Source organism: Falco peregrinus, chromosome 6 (assembly GCF_023634155.1).
Source record: "Falco peregrinus isolate bFalPer1 chromosome 6, bFalPer1.pri, whole genome shotgun sequence".
Classification (NCBI taxonomy): domain Eukaryota; kingdom Metazoa; phylum Chordata; class Aves; order Falconiformes; family Falconidae; genus Falco; species Falco peregrinus.
The window spans coordinates 13,882,373-13,900,468 of record NC_073726.1 but is presented as its reverse complement, the minus strand read 5'-3'; the positions used below and the strand labels follow the sequence as shown (position 1 = coordinate 13,900,468).

The 18,096-nt window shown below is 37.4% G+C and overlaps 1 protein-coding gene across 4 annotated transcripts in view; it reads right to left on the bottom strand.

Moving 5' to 3' along the window:
• Nucleotides 1-18,096, bottom strand: part of TFEC (transcription factor EC) — a 141,112-nt gene that overhangs the window by 7,707 nt on the left and 115,309 nt on the right. For 3 of the 4 annotated variants that reach the window (XM_013303308.3, XM_055808531.1, XM_055808530.1), the window contains 3 exons: nt 11,374-11,488; nt 10,446-10,502; nt 5,991-6,066 (listed from right to left, as the gene is read on the bottom strand). In XM_013303308.3, the coding sequence (XP_013158762.1) occupies nt 5,991-6,066; nt 10,446-10,502; nt 11,374-11,488 (248 nt within the window). The remainder of the gene's footprint in view (nt 1-5,990; nt 6,067-10,445; nt 10,503-11,373; nt 11,489-18,096) is intronic. The other variant, XM_013303310.3, reaches the window with a different exon arrangement.

Here is an 18,096-nt window from a genome sequence, read left to right as displayed (position 1 = left end):
TTTAATTTCAAGTGAAAACAACTGATTAAGGACATTTTAATGGCAACCTGAGAAGTGCTACAGTAATAAGAATACCTATAGCATAAGCTCTGGAGAAACACAACCTTCCTAGGCAGCGGGGGTCAGCTCCTCCTAGCATGTAATTAAGACAAAACTAAGCCAGTTTTAGGTTGATGGTCTGAACATAAAAATGTAGCACTATGAAGTTTTTTGGCATATATGTTAAAATGGAAATAATTAAGACATATAATAGCAGGAGAAAAATCCGCATATATCACATATTTGGAAAATATTTTGCAGTGATTTCACAAACAATTCCATGTCAGGATATAAAATGTCATAAATTCAAAATATTTTTTCGTTAATTTTTCTGATTGACATATAAGGTGTATGTATTCATGACTGTATTTGGAATTTTTTGTGATAAAACTTATTTATGTTATATGTAATTGACAACCTTCCTGATATTGCTTACTTTTAGTTCATTTTGTCTTGATAGAGTTCAATTTTTACATACATGGTAGTGATTTTTTTTATAGGTTGAAATAAATCTTCACTGGAGGGCTAGTTCCTAGATTCAACCTGCCAGAGAGATGGATCTGGTCAGCTTCTGTATGAAATACATAGAGATAGATACCTCTTGTGGTAATATTTACAAATTTGAGAGGCAAAACTATCACGGAGCTCTAGCATGAAAATGCTGTGGTTAAAATTATCGTTTAAGAGATTCTGCTATTTTATGTGTGTCTGTCTGTCTGGGTGTATGCATGTATCCCACATATCTTTTGCATTGCTGTCTATACATACATATACCGACTTGTGTCTTATTAAATGAGGAACTTTGAAGTTAAATCTTCCAATGTCTGAAGGCAACACAGCAAAGGATCAGCTGGTGACCTTAGAAGTCAACTTATCTTTCACTCCATGTCTCTCTACTTATACCAGGATCAAAAGAAAATACCAAAGATGTCTGTGCTAGTTCTGCATCACAAGCACTCTCCATTCATTCTAGCCAGAGCACAATACAGCATAGGACAGTGCCAGGGAGAAACAGAGGTCCCGTGCAGATGTGCAGGGTTGGAAGAGTAGCAATATCACTAACAAGGATGAAGGCAACCAGGGGCAATAGCATGGGGGAGGTGCCTACACAGCAATAGCCTGCAATGCATCTAGCTCTGCTTAGCAGACAGGCAAGTAGATTCATCTACGATGGGAAGAAAAAAACCACCTCAGCACTTGAAGATGGATTAAATCCAAGCACAAGTGCATTAGAAGAATTCAGAAATTCTCTGATCAGTTATTTGTTTTCTGTTATTTCTCTGAAAATGCTGACTCCTAATTTGGGCACAAATGAAGTTATCTGAAAAATGATAAAAGTGGCACTAGGGAACTGTGGGGTTTGCTTTTTAGAGGTTTATAAATTGTGCTTGCTCAGTATATAACAAAGATAAAATTTGAAATAACAAGGCCTACAAACCCATTTGAGAGGCTTTAAAAAGTGAGCAGACACTGTCATTCTATTGGAAACTGCTTTATAAAAACAGACAAAACAGTTGCACTCACAACTGGTTTAAACCTACAAAGTTAGATATATGTAGAGGAATGAAGGCAGTGGGTTAATTAACATTGATAACATGCAGCTGTGGCCTTGCTTCAAAGGCAGTGGGTTGATTGACATGGATGATGTGCAGCAGTGTCTCATTCCTGCTAAGTGGTTAAATAGCCCTGAGGAGTATGGGAGGGGAGTGGCTGGATGGAGGAGGAGCAGTGTGGTCTGGTCTCTGGAGAAAGGAGAACCAGCATGGACAGTAGAATCTGATTGATGGTAAAAGCCTTGTTGCAGCCTACTAGTTTGTGCTGCAACAGGTCTAGATCAACTAGTTTTTGGAGCTAGCAGGAATTCCTTTCTTTCATGTTACTCTTTCATTGTCTGTTAATTCCTTGTTTATATTTTTTCCTTATCTATTTTTATTGTGTGTATGTAAGACTTTATCCTGTAAATACTGAAACACATGGGATACTCTATATGTGAAACAAGTCAGTTGAGAGCAGGGAGGTTTTGCAGGCCTGATCATCAGCAATGACCTCTGCAAAGGAGGACTGTGTCTTGTCTCTCTGTCTGTGCATGTGGTACAATAACTTGAAATTTTTAGCAACCTATGCATGTGTTATCTAGTTTAATCAACAGAGGTCTACCATGCTTGACATTATTTTCATGGAAAAGTAGCAAATAACTAAAAAAGCACTTTGTTTTATTAGCTTTTGAACCCTAGCTCCTCCTAACTTTAACAGCTGAATCTCTCTACAAATCTCAAATGCCTAGACCAAAGCATGTAACTCTCATATAGGAGAGTTTCTCTTTTAGGAGAAAAGAAACATAGCCTTGAGACTGATCTTTAGCTCATTTCCATTAAGGTCACTTTAAAGTCGAAGGAGCTTTACCAGTTTATGAAAGTTGAACTCCTGTAGGAAGAATGAGAGCATCTGGTCATCTAAGATTAGATGTAATTAATGAAAACAGAGTTTGGGAGGGGGTGATAGTCACAGTGTTTGCCAGCCACAGAGCAGTTATTAGAAACAAATATATTTGTGAAGCTGAAACGATGTTTGCAGACCATTTCTTCCCCTATTTCTGAGAAATTAGCTGTGAACTATGCTTGCTCAAAGAAATACTGTGAAAGACTTTGCACTTGTTTTGATGACCTGTGCAACTACAAAGGGTGCTCTCCTGAAAGAGGCAGCAAGTTTCCATTTTACAACAGCGTGAGTATACCCAAGCTTTTCCTTTACAAGAAATGTGGCTGTGCTGGCCGCTAGCGGGTCTGTCCACAGACACCAGAGAGAAGGTCAGGCACGGGCAAATGCCGAGTGCAGAGAGGGGAGAGAGCAACCCACTACTTCTGCTCAAACCCTCAGAGGTTTTCTTAACATCCCAGTTCTGTAAAAATGACTCAAATTCTTGAAGGAATGATATTTTTTTTCTTCTTTGTCTTTCTGACAATTCTAGTCCAGCTACCACAAAACAGTTCTTGTGTAGGGATTCCTAGACTCCATCACTAGTTAGCCACTGAAAAGGTGGATTCTGAAAGGCTGAGCACAAAGGTACCATGAATGGAAAGGTGTATGTGTTTAAAGGAGCAGGTTATGAGGTTTTCAGCAAAATACGACTGTTTTGGGCCTTTTTTAAGCTCTATTTATTGATTACTCTGCATAATTGTTTTGCATATCTGAATCATCTACCACTTGGACATTGAAAATACAAATGGGTCAAAATTGTTTGCAATTTATCTCCGTTTTCTAATGCTCATGAAGTGAACTTAAAGCACCCATTCATTTAAGCAATGTAATCCACACTTTTCATCAATAATTTAAAAAAAAAAATGTAAAAAGAATAGGGGTTTAAGCCAGTCAAAACAAAGTCCCCGTGGTACCTCTGCAGGAGCCAAAAAAGTTCACTACACAACTAACAAAACAAAAGTGAAATACCCACACACACACACACACCCCTTCTAAGAAATATAAATCTTAAAGTTTCCAAATAGCATGCGAAATGTTCTTTTCTGTTCCTGAGTCTGATTGTAATCTTCTTGGAGCCAGCCACCTGGGACAAGCATGCTAACCACAATGGCTTAGTTATAGTAGTATTTGCTCTTCAATGCAGAGGGTGATCTCCTTCACTGTCATTAGTCCAAGCATCAGTAAGGTTTCTCCTTTTACAGCTAAGTTCCCACTATAAGAAGAATCTTCTAAAATCAATATATGAGGTGAAAATGCTATGTGTGATACAATACTTTATCTGTAACATTTTAAGAGATGATACATCTCTTTCTTTCAAAGAAGAGGGCAGATTGGGGGCGCAATAAGGTGTTATGGAGGAAAAAGTAAGACCTGAAAGAAAGGGTAAGGACACAGAGTTATGATTTGGCAACACAGGACCATACCATAAAGAAATAATAAATTTGTCTGCTCAGCCAAAGGAACAACGTGGTCATCAAATTACTGTATTTCCACCTACAACCATTAAAAAATGTTTACACTTCCTCAGATTAATTTAACCTGGCACCAAGCTATAGCGAAGTTATGTTATAACCTAGTTTTTCAAAAGCCTCCTGCACTTTTTGATGCTTCTTTTTGCTTAACGCCAGCTTGAAAGCCTTTAGACAGGCCTATTTTCAAAGGGAGTACTGATTGCCAGCCTTTTGAAGACACCAGTCGTCAGAACCTGAGACACTTAGGTTCACCTCATGCTTTTGTAAACATAAGCCACTCTGGGGCTATCACACTGTTGGACTCAGTCATGGGTTTGCAGACTAAAACAAGAAAAGGCAAAGTCTTCAGTATCTATACCTGAAACTTTTTCATCAGGCAACAATGCCAAAATCTGTGGGTAAAATCCATTATCCACTTACTGGAGCAAAATTACAGGTCCAGATCATTCATTTTAAGAAAAGTCTAAGTGATTGCTCTAGGTATTAATAATGTTTTGAGTAAGTTTATAAAAAAACCCTGAATCCAGACCAAAACATGTAACTGAAACATCTCTGTAGGCAATCAAAAATCGCAACTGGAATTTGTAGTTCATGCCCATTTCTAATTACAGTATAACTTGCTTCTGTTATTGCTTTATAGCTGCAAACCAACAGTGCCATCCACTGTTTTTCTGAGAAATCTTTCAATTATTTGCCAAAATGGTCTTAAATACTGAAAGAAGCACCAACAAACTTAAAACACTTCCACCAGTCTGTGTTTGCAACAGATCGCATGTGGCCAAAACTTTATTTAGGTACTTAAAGCACTTCTTATTTAAAATCAGCTGTAATACCTAATTTTATATTCATAGCAAGAACACGACCATTTATCTAATCTTGGGTGGATACTGTGGAAAGAGCTGAGTCCATGAATTCCCTACAAAAGATGCAATATTTTAACTTTCTTTCCAGTGATTTCATTCCAAGTGGCTTGTTATGCCAACCTTGTACTTATGTAAGGTTCAGCTTTATGTCATTATAGAAATCCTTAATGTAATAAAAAATTTCTTAGGCCTAAGGAAAACAAAAAAGCTGAAATATCAATAGATGTTTTCATTTGAAGTATCACGCAGATCTGTATTGACATAAAAATGATAAAGACAAAATCTGTATAATCAATTTTATGCGAGTCACAATCATGCTAGTGCATGGTCTTAAGGCTTCCTTGATTGACATGATAAATCTAAGGCTAAAGTTCAACATTAAATATCACACTGAATTTTTATTGCTAGTCCTGCAATAGGCTTTCCTACTGAGACAGCTTTTTTCATATTGATGACAAATACAAGCTTTAAGGGACTGCAGGTATGGTTTAAGCAAGATGTATTTTTCTATTACTGTAAGTATATGCATTAGTATAAAATGATATTATTATAGCAATTATAGCAGCTGTTATTTTTCTCCTTGCATTTTAGGACGATTTTTTCCCCTGCATTGAATGGAGGACTTTTGAAAACTGCTCAGTCTATAGACTCAAGATGATTTTTTTATTATTTATTTATTTTTTTCCTTAGGCAAAGGGCAGACAGTGATAACATGCGTTTTGGTTTATCCCACTAGAGGGCCCGTGGCAAGGGCTGAAAGCATCACTCCTTCCTTCTCCAGAGACACCACACAATTGCTCCGAGGGACAGAGAGCTGGACTTTTTTTCTTCCTTTAGGTTTTGTTGGGTTTTGGTTGTTGTTGCAGTTTCCCCCCACCCCTCCCTTCCCGATGCGGTAGTCTCGCTTAAAACCCTTGGAATTGCTTTTATTTTATTATCCTTTCACATAAATTTTCCCAACAGGCACCAAAAATCTGTCAAAGGTTTGTTATTTTTACAGGCTGATCTGAGCCAATGATCCAGCATGGAAGATTTTGTATCCTATTTCTCAACCCTATAGCTAGTATATGCAACTGTGGGTTTTTTTCCCCTTTATTTAAACTATAAACATTATTATAGGAAAGAATGTTGAACTCACGGATCATTAGACTTGGGGATGAGTGTGCCAAGCTCCTTGATTCGGTAATTAATATTATACCTTCTTCTTCTCTCAACTGTTAAAAAAGAAACAGTTAATCTTTTTAGAGTGAAATATTCTTGGAGAATTTAAACGTAAAACATTTTAAGTAGTTAAAAACAAGTCAGTCAATGTACAGAAAATTCATTCCTCAAATAGGTGTTCCAACACGATCTCTTACCTGTCTCTGATTTACTGTCAGGAGAAACTCCATGCTTAGCACTATCTATATATCTTACCCTACCTGTAGGTTTCTCCCATTTACAAGTAGACTCCTAGAGAATGAAATAGTCACATGTTGTCAAAATGTGAGCTAACGCTTCTTTTTTTTGTGATGTTTATGTATCTTTTCTCCATCCTGATCCCACCCAACTGATTTTTCAGTTTACGGGAGTTTTGCTGATGACTTCAACACAACTCATCAAGCATTCCAGATTTAGGCAGAACTCCTGCTACAGATCTCAGCTAACAGCTTCACTGTCCCTAATCTACAGGTACCAGTACTGGAGATATATGTTTCCATATGGACGTATGGGAGGGAGGACATAACTGCAACTGTATCCGTTCACTGAATCTGAGAAAGGTTGTGTCGCAGAAACACTGCAGCCACAGCACATCTGTTTCCTTCAGTGATGGACAGCAGAAGCATGCTTACAATAACATCTAAAACATCTGAGAAATTAAGAAAAACATAATTTAAACAATAAAGTAATGTTTTCTGTATTTAAATTTGTGCTTCTCCTAACATAAACTACATATCATATCTTGGTTTGCTTGTAGTTTAGTTAGAAAGGAAAAAAAACCAGAAAATAAGGTTCTTACAATTATTATAAAATTCCCCCCCTCTGCTTTTAGTCCACTTTATCAAGCATTGTATTGGTTTCCAGACTGGGGGTGTGACCCTTCCCTGCCCAAAGGGTCTGTCACCTTTCTGTCTCCCATTTCACTAATTAGGAGATAATTCTCCTCTGCTTCCTCATATGTTTTTCTCCAGCTACTTTTACATGTAGAAACGTCACACTTTTTAGTGGATAGGCCCAAAGGACATCTCATCACCTTGGGGGATTTCTTGTGCATAATTGTGGCATAGAAAGTATATTCAGTGAGAATGTAGTCCTGCTGTGGTAGTGCTAGCTGTCAGAGACCAGCAGTGATGTTCTACTGGTTTAAACTCACACTTTCCTCCACTGCTTCCATGTTGTACTTTAACTCATTCCAAACCTCACTGAATGGACAGGATTCAGCTTTGGTCCAGCACTAGCATTGCTTTGAGCTATTTCTCTTATCCCTTGCTTCTTGGAAGACCTCACCTTTGGCTCAATATACTAATGCTGCTGTCAGACCACATCTGGACAGCTTGGAACATTGGCAGAGTGGATACATGTTCCCCTCTTCCACGTATGGAGTTATGCATTTAAAGTCTGATGTCCTAATTTTGAATATAAACACAAAACCCCCGGCAGAGCTAAATTAGAAGTGTGCAGCCAAGGGCGGCCTGGTGGGTCTTCCTAGCCTGGCTTCAACCTTCTCACAGCCATATGAGCGTATCACTTTTGGTCTCAGCCCCACCACATAGATCACGTTGAGTTCTTTTTCCAACACATAAAAGTATTTTTTCTTCTTGTCTGTGTGAGGGTCTTGGGTTTGTGCAGCAGTCTGTTATTTCCTCCCTAGCTGATTCCTGCGCAGGGAACTCCCTAGGTGGTATTATTTACCCTAACAGGGTGCTCTGCCTTGGTGAGACATACTATCTTATCTTACTTTCTGTAGAAACACAAATTTCACTCAACAGATTAAAGCATCTCAGGTTTTGTATTCATGATTCACTTATTTATGTTATAATCCTCCTGAGTGTACTGTTAAGGGACCCCTTGCATCCCAGTGGCATGAATGTGCTGGATCTCTGTAGGAGAACACAGTGTACAAAAGCACATAGCAACTGAACAGTTTAAAAGATACATTTCAGTTGTGTTGGCAAAACAACGGCAGGGCAAACAGAGTTAAAGCATGTGCCTTAATTACATAGTCATATGGCATAGTAGCTGTTGTTTAATTCATGTTTATAACATGGAAAAGCTCTGCAATATACTTATCAAAAAGTAGTCAACTAAACATTGGCTACAAATAAGGCAAAGAAAAAATTTTCTTTCTAAGTGGACACTTACAGAATTCTTTCTCTTTGTATTTTTGCAAGTTTTCCTGATAAGAAACTTCCAATGGTTCTGCTAGTGGATTCGGGGGGAAATTTTGGAAACATTTCATAGAGATTTCCTAATTAATGTCTGTTACAGTTCCAGTGGTATCCTGTGTTATTAATTTATTAAATTATAAAGTATAAATTATACCAAAGCCAAACCAGAAAAATATTTTTCAAACTACATGGACAGGATGACCATATAACACAAAAATTACACTATAATTCTTAGTCTGGAAAAACAAACAAACAAACAAAACAAAAAAGCACCAACAAAACGCATTTAGTAATGATTTAAACTTGCTGTTACATGAAGAAGGGGTTCCATTTCTTAAATCTAAATACCTTTTCATGGTTTCTTTGAGGGTCTAACCTTTCAAAAGGAACTTTTTTCCTTGTTCCTCATTGGTATGTGAAGGTATAAGAACATTTCAGTAAAATGTGGACCTTAATTCAACATGAAACATGAATGCTTGTATAATTCTGGTCAAGTTCCAAAACTTGATTTTTCAGACCATCTCTAAAATAAACCCCATACTCACAGAAGAGTAAATCACACTAATACAGCCTTTATATGTAATGCATCAATATGTCCAAGCCATCAGATAGCAGAGCTATCTTCAGAGAGACTTTGCGCTCTGAAGTATACACCTGGAGCCAAACCAGAAGAGATGCTGCACGTCTGCATGCTATCATCATGGCATATAACCTTCAGTTCAGTTGCCAGTGGTGAGAGACAGTTCTCAGACATGTCTTCTGTGGTCAGGAAGGATGATCTCAGAGCCAAAACAAACAATGGAGGCAAAGTAAGGCCTGGCATCCCTAACATATACACGTGCCTGCCTTTCCCCTCGCAGTTCCTGACAACTCCTGTTTACCACCTTTCCTAGTCCAGCAAAAACTCCCTATTCCTGCCCAAATGAGACAACTGGCATCTGCACTGGCACCTCAGAGATGTACTAGCAACAGGTCTAAAAAAACTACATGGTTTGTCTGTAATCCACAAAAAAAGTACAGACAGAAATAAGGATGCCTCCTGGAAAGTCTAAGTAGTAGAAAGTTGTCCGCAGTTGTTGCTAGCACATTGTACCAGTGGACGTGTAATTCCAGGTACATAATTTCAAGGAAGTAAAGCCATAAATCCCTCTAAGATTACCAGAATAGCCAAAGAACCAAGATATAAATAAGAGAACAAAGATATAAATAGTGGCTATTAACTAATTACCAATTATAGAATCATAGAATATCTCAAATTGGAAGGGACTCATAAGGATCATCGACTACAACTCCCAGACTATTTCTGCTGGAAAAAGTGGAAAGGAGGACTGGATAATGCAATTGCTTTATTCAACTCTTTCCAAAAAGAATCCTTCAGGTTTTCTATTTCAAATTACTTTTTAGAGGGAAAAATTGCCTCGTTTTATAGGTAATCTTTCAGCAATAAAACAATTTTTTCTTCTATGCTGAATAAACCAAAACATTATTTATTTTTATAAGTTTCATATTTAGACACTGAACTATGAATTTTGTTATGTTCTAAGCCTAAACTACAGAAAACTGTTCCTCTAGGACTGAAATGCCTAATGTCAGGACAGGGCTGCACTGTTCCCCCAAAGGGAAGCAGAACTGTATCCCACCCTGCAGAGGTTAGGGGGCCTGGGTATCACAGCAGCGTCAGAGCACTGAGTCACCCAGTCCTACCCTGATCTCCTTTTATGACCAACGATTTCTACAACTTTAAATGCTTAACTAGTGTTTAGAAGTTGTCTGATATCTTCTGTAAATATTTTTTTCCTTCCCATCACCCACAGAGAGATACAGCCTCTCCCTTGGGTGCTTCGGGAAGGAAGGTGTGAAGTCTGCATTTTCACTGTGCTTTTTCTCATTACCTGCCTCCTTTCTTGTCTGTTTTGCCCTGTAATTCTTAAAGACAACATCAAGTAAAGTGTGCAGGATACTTGTACAACTGTAGAATAAAACCGTAGTAGCAGGAGGTGATATGGAAAGAAATTAACTACAATATGCAAAATATTTTGAAAGACAAAAGTGGAAGGCAGAAATTAATTTCAGGGAAGAAAGCTCTGTGGTTAGCTGTGTTTGCAGACTGAGTTCAATTTGATTACCCTGGTAAGATGCTGATCTAGAAGAAGAGCAGAGACATGGTAGCTAATGTATATTATCTTTGCATTCCCCATATATTCCATTAAATGAGATATACTTACTGAGATTGTGGTTATCCTTTTTTTGTCTCTCCTTTGCCATTGCTCGTGTATCTGCTTCTGACAGAAAGTAACATTTATTAAAGCAGTCCTTAAGTTGCAATTCCAGTACTTCTTTCACTTTTTCAAAATAGCCTCTTGTCACAAAGAGCAGCCTTCTAGTCTTTTTACTTCATTACTCTTTCTATTATTAAACAAGATCATAAGCAAATCTATATTCTACCAGTACTAAATTTTGAGCAAGTCTGGCAAGTTGCTTAAGATTTGGGTTTTTATTGCACATTTTTTATTTAAGAACATAGAAATGCCATGGAGGGGTGTTTTTCTCCAATTTGCTGTATTTTACATGAGGATAAAACCTACAATAAACTAATGTGAATATGTATTTGTATGTCCCATAATGCAGGAGTTAATCAGATTTGTAAGACATTGAACAAACTCACTGTTTCCTCTGAGTGACACTAATAAATTGTACATGGTTGTTAGCATTTTTTGGATTAATTGTATGTAACTTTTAAAGTTGTTAATCTACTAATATAGATTTACCTTGAATAGCCTTATTGTAAGGTTTTAAAAAAACCATTTGTTCCACCCTGGAACAAATTTAATGGATGATAATTTATTTATGCTGTTGAGCAGGAGCCAACATGGGGAAGAATCTACTATGTTTCCTAAAATAATTAAGTTTATTAGAAACACGATATTCATAAAAAACAGGGGGCAAACATGGTTTCTTAATTGCTAAACAGAAGAACAGAAATAAAACATTTTTCTTGGTCTTTGTTATTTTCCTTAAATAAAACTACAAACTGGAAAATGCACAGGAATTTAATTATGGACATCTATTTCACGGGTAAGATTTTTTCAGCTTTTGAGAGACACGCCGTCACTTCTGCAATTACAAAATACTAAAATATCAGAGTTCTTTTACCTGTGAGTTCCCTTTTTACTGGTAGGTTAGCTGGGCAAGAAGCATTTGTGAGACCCATATTAGCTGGTGCCATTCCCTGGTCACTGTTATATATATCCAAAATGCTGCTAGATAGCTTGAGGGGTAGGGGGAGGAAAGAACAATAAGAAAAAAAAAAGTTAAAGACTTAAAAGATTAAAAAAAAAATAAATACGAAGATCAAATATCTTTCAAATATCTTTGTATATGAGTCTGGTGTTCTTCAGAAGGAGCTGTGTATGTGTGTCTATAGGGAAAGCTTCTGTTATATAGGATTAAGTAAAACTGAAAGTGAAAGGTCACAGTCTGTCACTTCTCCACAAGCAGCTTTCTGAGTGCCCCTTGTGTGGGTTTCGGATGCAGAGAGGTGGCACGGTATGGCCCCCAGTGTCTGTTCTTCAATTACTTCTATACCATATTTTCCAATAACAGCATTACCACAAACGCACTTCAAACATTAATTAGGCTGAAAGGAAAAATAACCACCTTGCTGGTTTTGCCCTACTCCCCAGTGATTTTTCAACCACATCACTGAACTCCGAATTGGTACTTCATTCATACTGCGCCTGGTTTAGCAGTATAAAGACTGAGAGACCCAGTTAGATGCAATAGTTAAAATTAGAGTGGACAGAACATCAGACTACGCTGTAAGGAAAGAAACTGTGCTGTTGTCAGGATAGACCAGATACCCTAATGGTTTTAACACGCATAACATTTATGATCATGTATACCATTATCCTTATTACCTTCCAAAATGCAATATAACATTCTTTAAATAAACCCATGGAATGCACTTACAGAGAAGGCTAAAGTATGTGTCTATGGATTCCAGATAATTACTCAAATATTACTTTTACTTGAACAATGTTACATATCTGAAATAACTGTAAAATACATGGAAGATTAGTAAAGAACAGCGCAGGGTTTGCTCACTTTCTATGACTGTATAACCAACCTTTCAGCATTGATCATTATCTTATCTATATTTGTACGTCCATGTGAAAATAACTGTGTAACAGGAGTGCAAGTCTAGATTCCCAAAAAAGGTTTGCATTCTTACTGACTTTTAAGGCAATAGAAGCAACATTTATTTTCATTTTATCATGTATATAAAGTTTGTGCTGTCTTTTTTTTAATTATTTTTTTCCACCAACACACAAGAACTCAAAAGTAGAGTTTGGGTCCACCTGGCCAAGAGGAAAAAAAAAAAAAAAAAAAAAGAAAAAAAAGAAAGAAAAGATGAAAAAGCAGGTGAAAAAAATGTGGAAAATTGTTGGTAAAACTACTGACCTGAGACAGAAAAACATGAAAGGAAATCAGGAGTTATTTAAGAAAATTGTTTTTCATAGACAAGAAAACATGTTTTTACAGATCTGCCCTGCACCCAAGGATCCTGAAACATCCTGGAATTTTTCAGGGAGGTCATTAAGACACAACCATAGGTCTGCTGGGAAACTTTTATTAGATTCTGATAATCTTTTTTCTTGTAGAGACTATGAGTTTCATTACAAGTTATTTTCAATGGAGACACTTTCCCAGTGACTTGCTCAGTGTGAAATTGTTCCACAGCAGTGATTGCTATATTTTTATATTAAATATGAAAATTTAAATGTTTTGTGTTTAAATAATGATTTTACTAAATTAACCAATAACTTTACTAAATTATCTGAGAACCTAGTTTGTGTTAAATTTCCCCAGTTGTATAACCTACAATGAAATGAAGCAATCAAGATTCTTTTTGAATACATAAATAACATGCTCATATTTAAAGTAGAGGTTTATTACTTAGGAGAGCTGACAATTCTTAAATACCAGTAGAAATCACAACACCAAGTCAGTTTTGAAAATCTGCTTACATATTTGATCTCTCAGTGAAAATACCTTTTAAAAGAATGTTTGGAATTCAGTTGAGTATTATTCAAGAACAAGCTATGTTTAATATGCAGGATTTGAACGCTAAGCGTATTCGCACGTTAAGCACCTTTGTTTCATTCCAGAGTGGTAAACTGACAAGTATTATAGAATTCACTGCAGTTTTACCTTTGTATTTTCTTTGTTCCAGGGATAGTTTAACTATACTGCAACAGTGAATTCATATTAGCTCTAGACACATATTTAATTACTTCCTGCACTCATGTAAATGAATTTGCTTTATTGAAATTATATGAAAAAAAAAAAAGACTGATATAAAAAACCGAGAGTCAATGCAACTTCTACACTTATTCCAGTGGACTTTGGATAAGGCTGTTATATGGTTTAGGCTACCAGTTTTGTGAAATGCTAGGAAATAGTAATCACTGAAAATAACGGAGCTTTGATCAGCCTGGTCTAGTGGAAGGTGTCCCTGTCCATGGCAGGGCATTGGAACTAGATGATCTTTAAGGTCCCTTCCAACCCAAACCATTCTGTGATCCTGTGATTCTGTAATAAATAATTTAACAAATGAGAAATGCATAACTATTATATATTACATATTTCACACAGCTGTGTACACGAGTTCAACAACTTCATGAAACTGGTGGTAATATTTTAACTTTAGAAGATTATCAATACCATGAATGAAAAAAATCAGAATTGTAAACCACAGTTTGACACAAACACATGAGATACTTCAGTGATTACTTCCAATTTTCAAGCGGTAATTCATCTTTATCCTTGAAATATAGTTAAATTTCCATAGTCTATTCACAGAATTATGAATTCAAACAACAAGGCCCAAATCCAAGAGGAAAGGTCATGAATGGCCAACTTAGGTGGTAGTGAAAAAATAATACCAACACACCTGAAAGTTCAGAAGTGTGTGAGGGTTCAAAAGAGGGTATGTATACTCAACTTAGAACCACAGCTAAACATTTCAGTTGAATTTGATTACACTGTTGATGAAGGTACTTCCATCTAACTCAGCCGGCATTGTTTGGAGTTATGAGTTCACATGCCTCCTTCCATCGGCAGAACCACTGGGGCAGTGTCATCCCACAGAGCCACGGCTGCAAGCAAGTACCTGTCCATGGTCCATGTCTGGCTGCGCTAATGCTGAGCAGTGAAAGGCAAAAAATATTTTCCCAAATGTCCCATATCATCTTTGTCTTACACAGACATTCTCCAGCACTTTTCCCCTCATCATCTGGCAATTTTTATCAGTCATCAAGAAAACAGTCATGACTCCGTGTGGAAACAATGAAAATGAAACTCAAACCAAAGTCATTCATCTACTGATGACTACAATGATGTAACTTCACTAGTTAGAATGTTTCACTGTGTTAATCCAAAGGGACAGGCAAGGAAGGAGAGACACTGGGTTAACCATGTATGTTAGGGAGCGTTTTGATTGTCTAGAGCTTCAAGATGGTGACACAATAGGGTTGAGTGTTTATGGGTAAGAATCAGAGGGAAGGCCAACAAGGCTGGGAGTCTGTTACAGACCACCCAGCCAGGATGAAGAGGCAGATTAATTGTTCTATAAGCAGCTGGGAGAAGTCTCACAATCACTAGCCCTTGTTCTCAGAAGGGACTTTAACCTATCGGATGTCTGCTGGAAATATAACACAGTAGGGAGGAAACAGTCAAGGAGGCTCCTGAAGCGTGTGGAAGAGAATGTCCTGACACAGCTGGTGAGGGAGCCAGCTAGGGAAGGTGCCCCACTGGACCTGCTGTTTGTGAACAGAGAAGGACTTGTGGGTGATGTGATGGCTGGAAGCCGTCTTGGGCGTAGTGATCACAAAATGAGAGTTGTCCATTCTTGGAGAAATAAGGAGGGAGGTCAGCAGAACTGCCACCTTGGACTTCCAGAGGCAGACTTTGGCCTGTTTAGGAGATTGGTTGGTGGGGTCCCTTGGGAGGCAGTCCTGAAGGGAAAAGGAGTCCAACAGCACCATCACACAGAGCTTACAAAATTCTCACCCGTTTACCAATCTTGAAAGCACTAATTTCTGAGCTGCAGAATCTGTCATTCCAATTGAAACATTCACAGGTGTGACAAACACGACCATTCTTAATAATCCATAGGTAGGATAGCCATGGGGAACAGAAAATTGTAGGTTTGACCCTCCTTAAGTCTGTTATCATTCTCAGTCAGTGTGCTGAGGGACTGAGGAACAGAATAAACAGCTTACTCTTCTGGCCATAAAAAGTTCATACAAAAAAAAAAAGGTTCTTTTCTTCATACCTATATCCCTTCCAGACTTAGGTTTGCTGTCTCTCTTCGACATTTGGGTGATTCTGCTCTGTACAAAAGCAGTTGTGCCAATCACGCTATTAACTGCCGCCTTCCTGTGCATTTAGTAGAAATCCCAAGTATATTGTAACGGCCACTGTGATCGATAAGTGGCTTCTTGAAGGACAGAGGCACTGGTGATCTCCCTTTGGCACACTGCCTTCATTCTCAGCTAGCCAGCACAGCATTTTCACACTGACTGTAGGGTAACATGGGTATAAAGCACCAGTAAATTAGACTAACTTTGATAGTACCTTTGTTCCTACAGAAATGGTGACACATGGCAAAAGTCTGCTGTGAGTTAGTGTGTGAGGAATAACTCTCAACGTTAGGATTCAGGATCAGGAGAAGAAATAGGGGTGATTAATCTGACCTGTCTTGGACACTTAGAGTGATCTGATTCACCTCTGTTTCTTCTTCTGGACTCCAAAGAAAGCCTGGGGTGACTGTTGCAGGCTTTCTACATTTACCTTCTCATGAAACCTCACTGTGCTCCTAATGTGAAAATTTCCAAAATTTTAAAAACACATTAAGAACAACAAAGAAAATCAGACTGGATCTTCTTGGCAAATACTCACATTTCTGATTATGGGGGAGTTTTAAAAATACAAAGCCAGAAATGTATTGAAGTATTTTGTTGAAACTCTCTACCTGAATTTGCCCTGCATTGATATCAAACATGGAAAATCCCAAGGAATTTCCTTGCTAATGTTACTGAACGCTGAGAACAATCTTAAAATAGAAGCTGGCCAATTTTGTCACAACATGAGGCAAGATAAGGCTTTTGTCTGTCAAAGCAGGAGGTCCTTTAAGAAAAGTAGACACGTGGGAAATAATGGATTTTTAAATTACAAGATTAAAATATATAGCGCAATATATTAAAAATTGTGTGTCAAAATATAACTAGTTGTTTGGACATGCACTGAAACTCCATGAACCATAATGCAATTTACTTCTTACAATGTCATGTAAGCGGGGAAAGAGTTTGCAGTACTGAAGCTTCAAATAGCTTCCAGTTCTATATTACAAGATAAATATATATATTGACATAATCTTAAAAAATCCAACACAATATTAAAAGCACAAATCATTTACAATGGCATAATTACAATGATATATGTACAACGATGATCTTACACTTATATAGAACCTGATCAAACCTGATGAATCCCAAAACACTTTAAAAGTCAGGCTGATTACACTGCATCAAAAGCATGTTCTTGCTTTCTGTTTAGAGATATGGAAACACAGACATTTGGGTATGAAAATTCATAAGTCCCAGGAAATAATCTATTTATCCTGCAGGTGTCATAAGCTGTATTGGTTCACACCTGTGTTGTCCTGAGAAGTCCTGGTAAATCACATAATTTCCAACCTTTTCATTCATGATACACAAATTTATGTATGCGTGTCTCAGAATTTAGATGCAAGTGTCCCGTAAGGGGTGAGCACACACATATTAAAAACAGCAGTAGATAATTAGCCATTTTTCCTATTTCTAAAATACAGCCAGCTGTGGACAAAAGATTAACAACCTTTAACATAGCAAATGGTTATGTGGGAATAACCAATGACAATGTGGTACAGGAAGAGAATAATACCATATCTAATTAAAACTGCAAGGAGAATTAAAGAAAGCAGACCATAATTAACGAAGTTAACATTTGGCAAGGACACTGGGGTTAATATTCTTCCTTTTGTATAAAGTGTCATGGGATCTTCAATGCCTGTGCGCAAAGACTGGAACATGAGAATTTCCATTCATGAGGCTCCATCCTGAAAGATGCTCAACTTCGAAGCTTAGACCAATTATAAAAGCAAATTTCAGTTGAAGTACCTGATTGAGTGCCTGGCTTAAGCTCAGCTGCACCTCACAAGAGTGTGACCTTATGCTTGTTGGAGGTGTCCAAGAAAAGTATTGCAAAGGCCTCGTCCAGAGCAACTTCTTGTATCCAACACTTAGGTCTGAACTATGCAGGTGGGTTTGTGTGGCAAATATTAAGGGTTTGTTACCTGCAGGGATGTCTAGCAATGGACAGCTATGATCACAATTTGCAATCTCTAATGCCAAGTTAAGCTTTTTTTAAGGGAAAACATTACTAATACAAGAAAAACATTGCTTTATTAAGGGAAATCGTGGCATTCAAAATCCCATACCATGGTACCTTATGGTAACTATGTAATTTCAAGGAAGACTTAAACAAAATAACATTTCCTTGCCTTCCAGGAATGAAAGAGAAAGATTCTTAATGTGGGAATAAAATATATGGATATGGTTGTCTATGCTTGTTTACCTGTAATTCCTAGACAGCTCTATGTCACAGTAGTGTTCACTTACATGATCATATACCATTGAAATATTTTTCCATTCTGGCTAAACTTTGCATGACGTGTTTGTCTTACAGTAACATTCGTGTTCATAAGGATCATGGCTCTATCACTGTCAGTGTTGTACATCTAAAAAAAACAAACAGCCCAACCTCTTCTGAAGT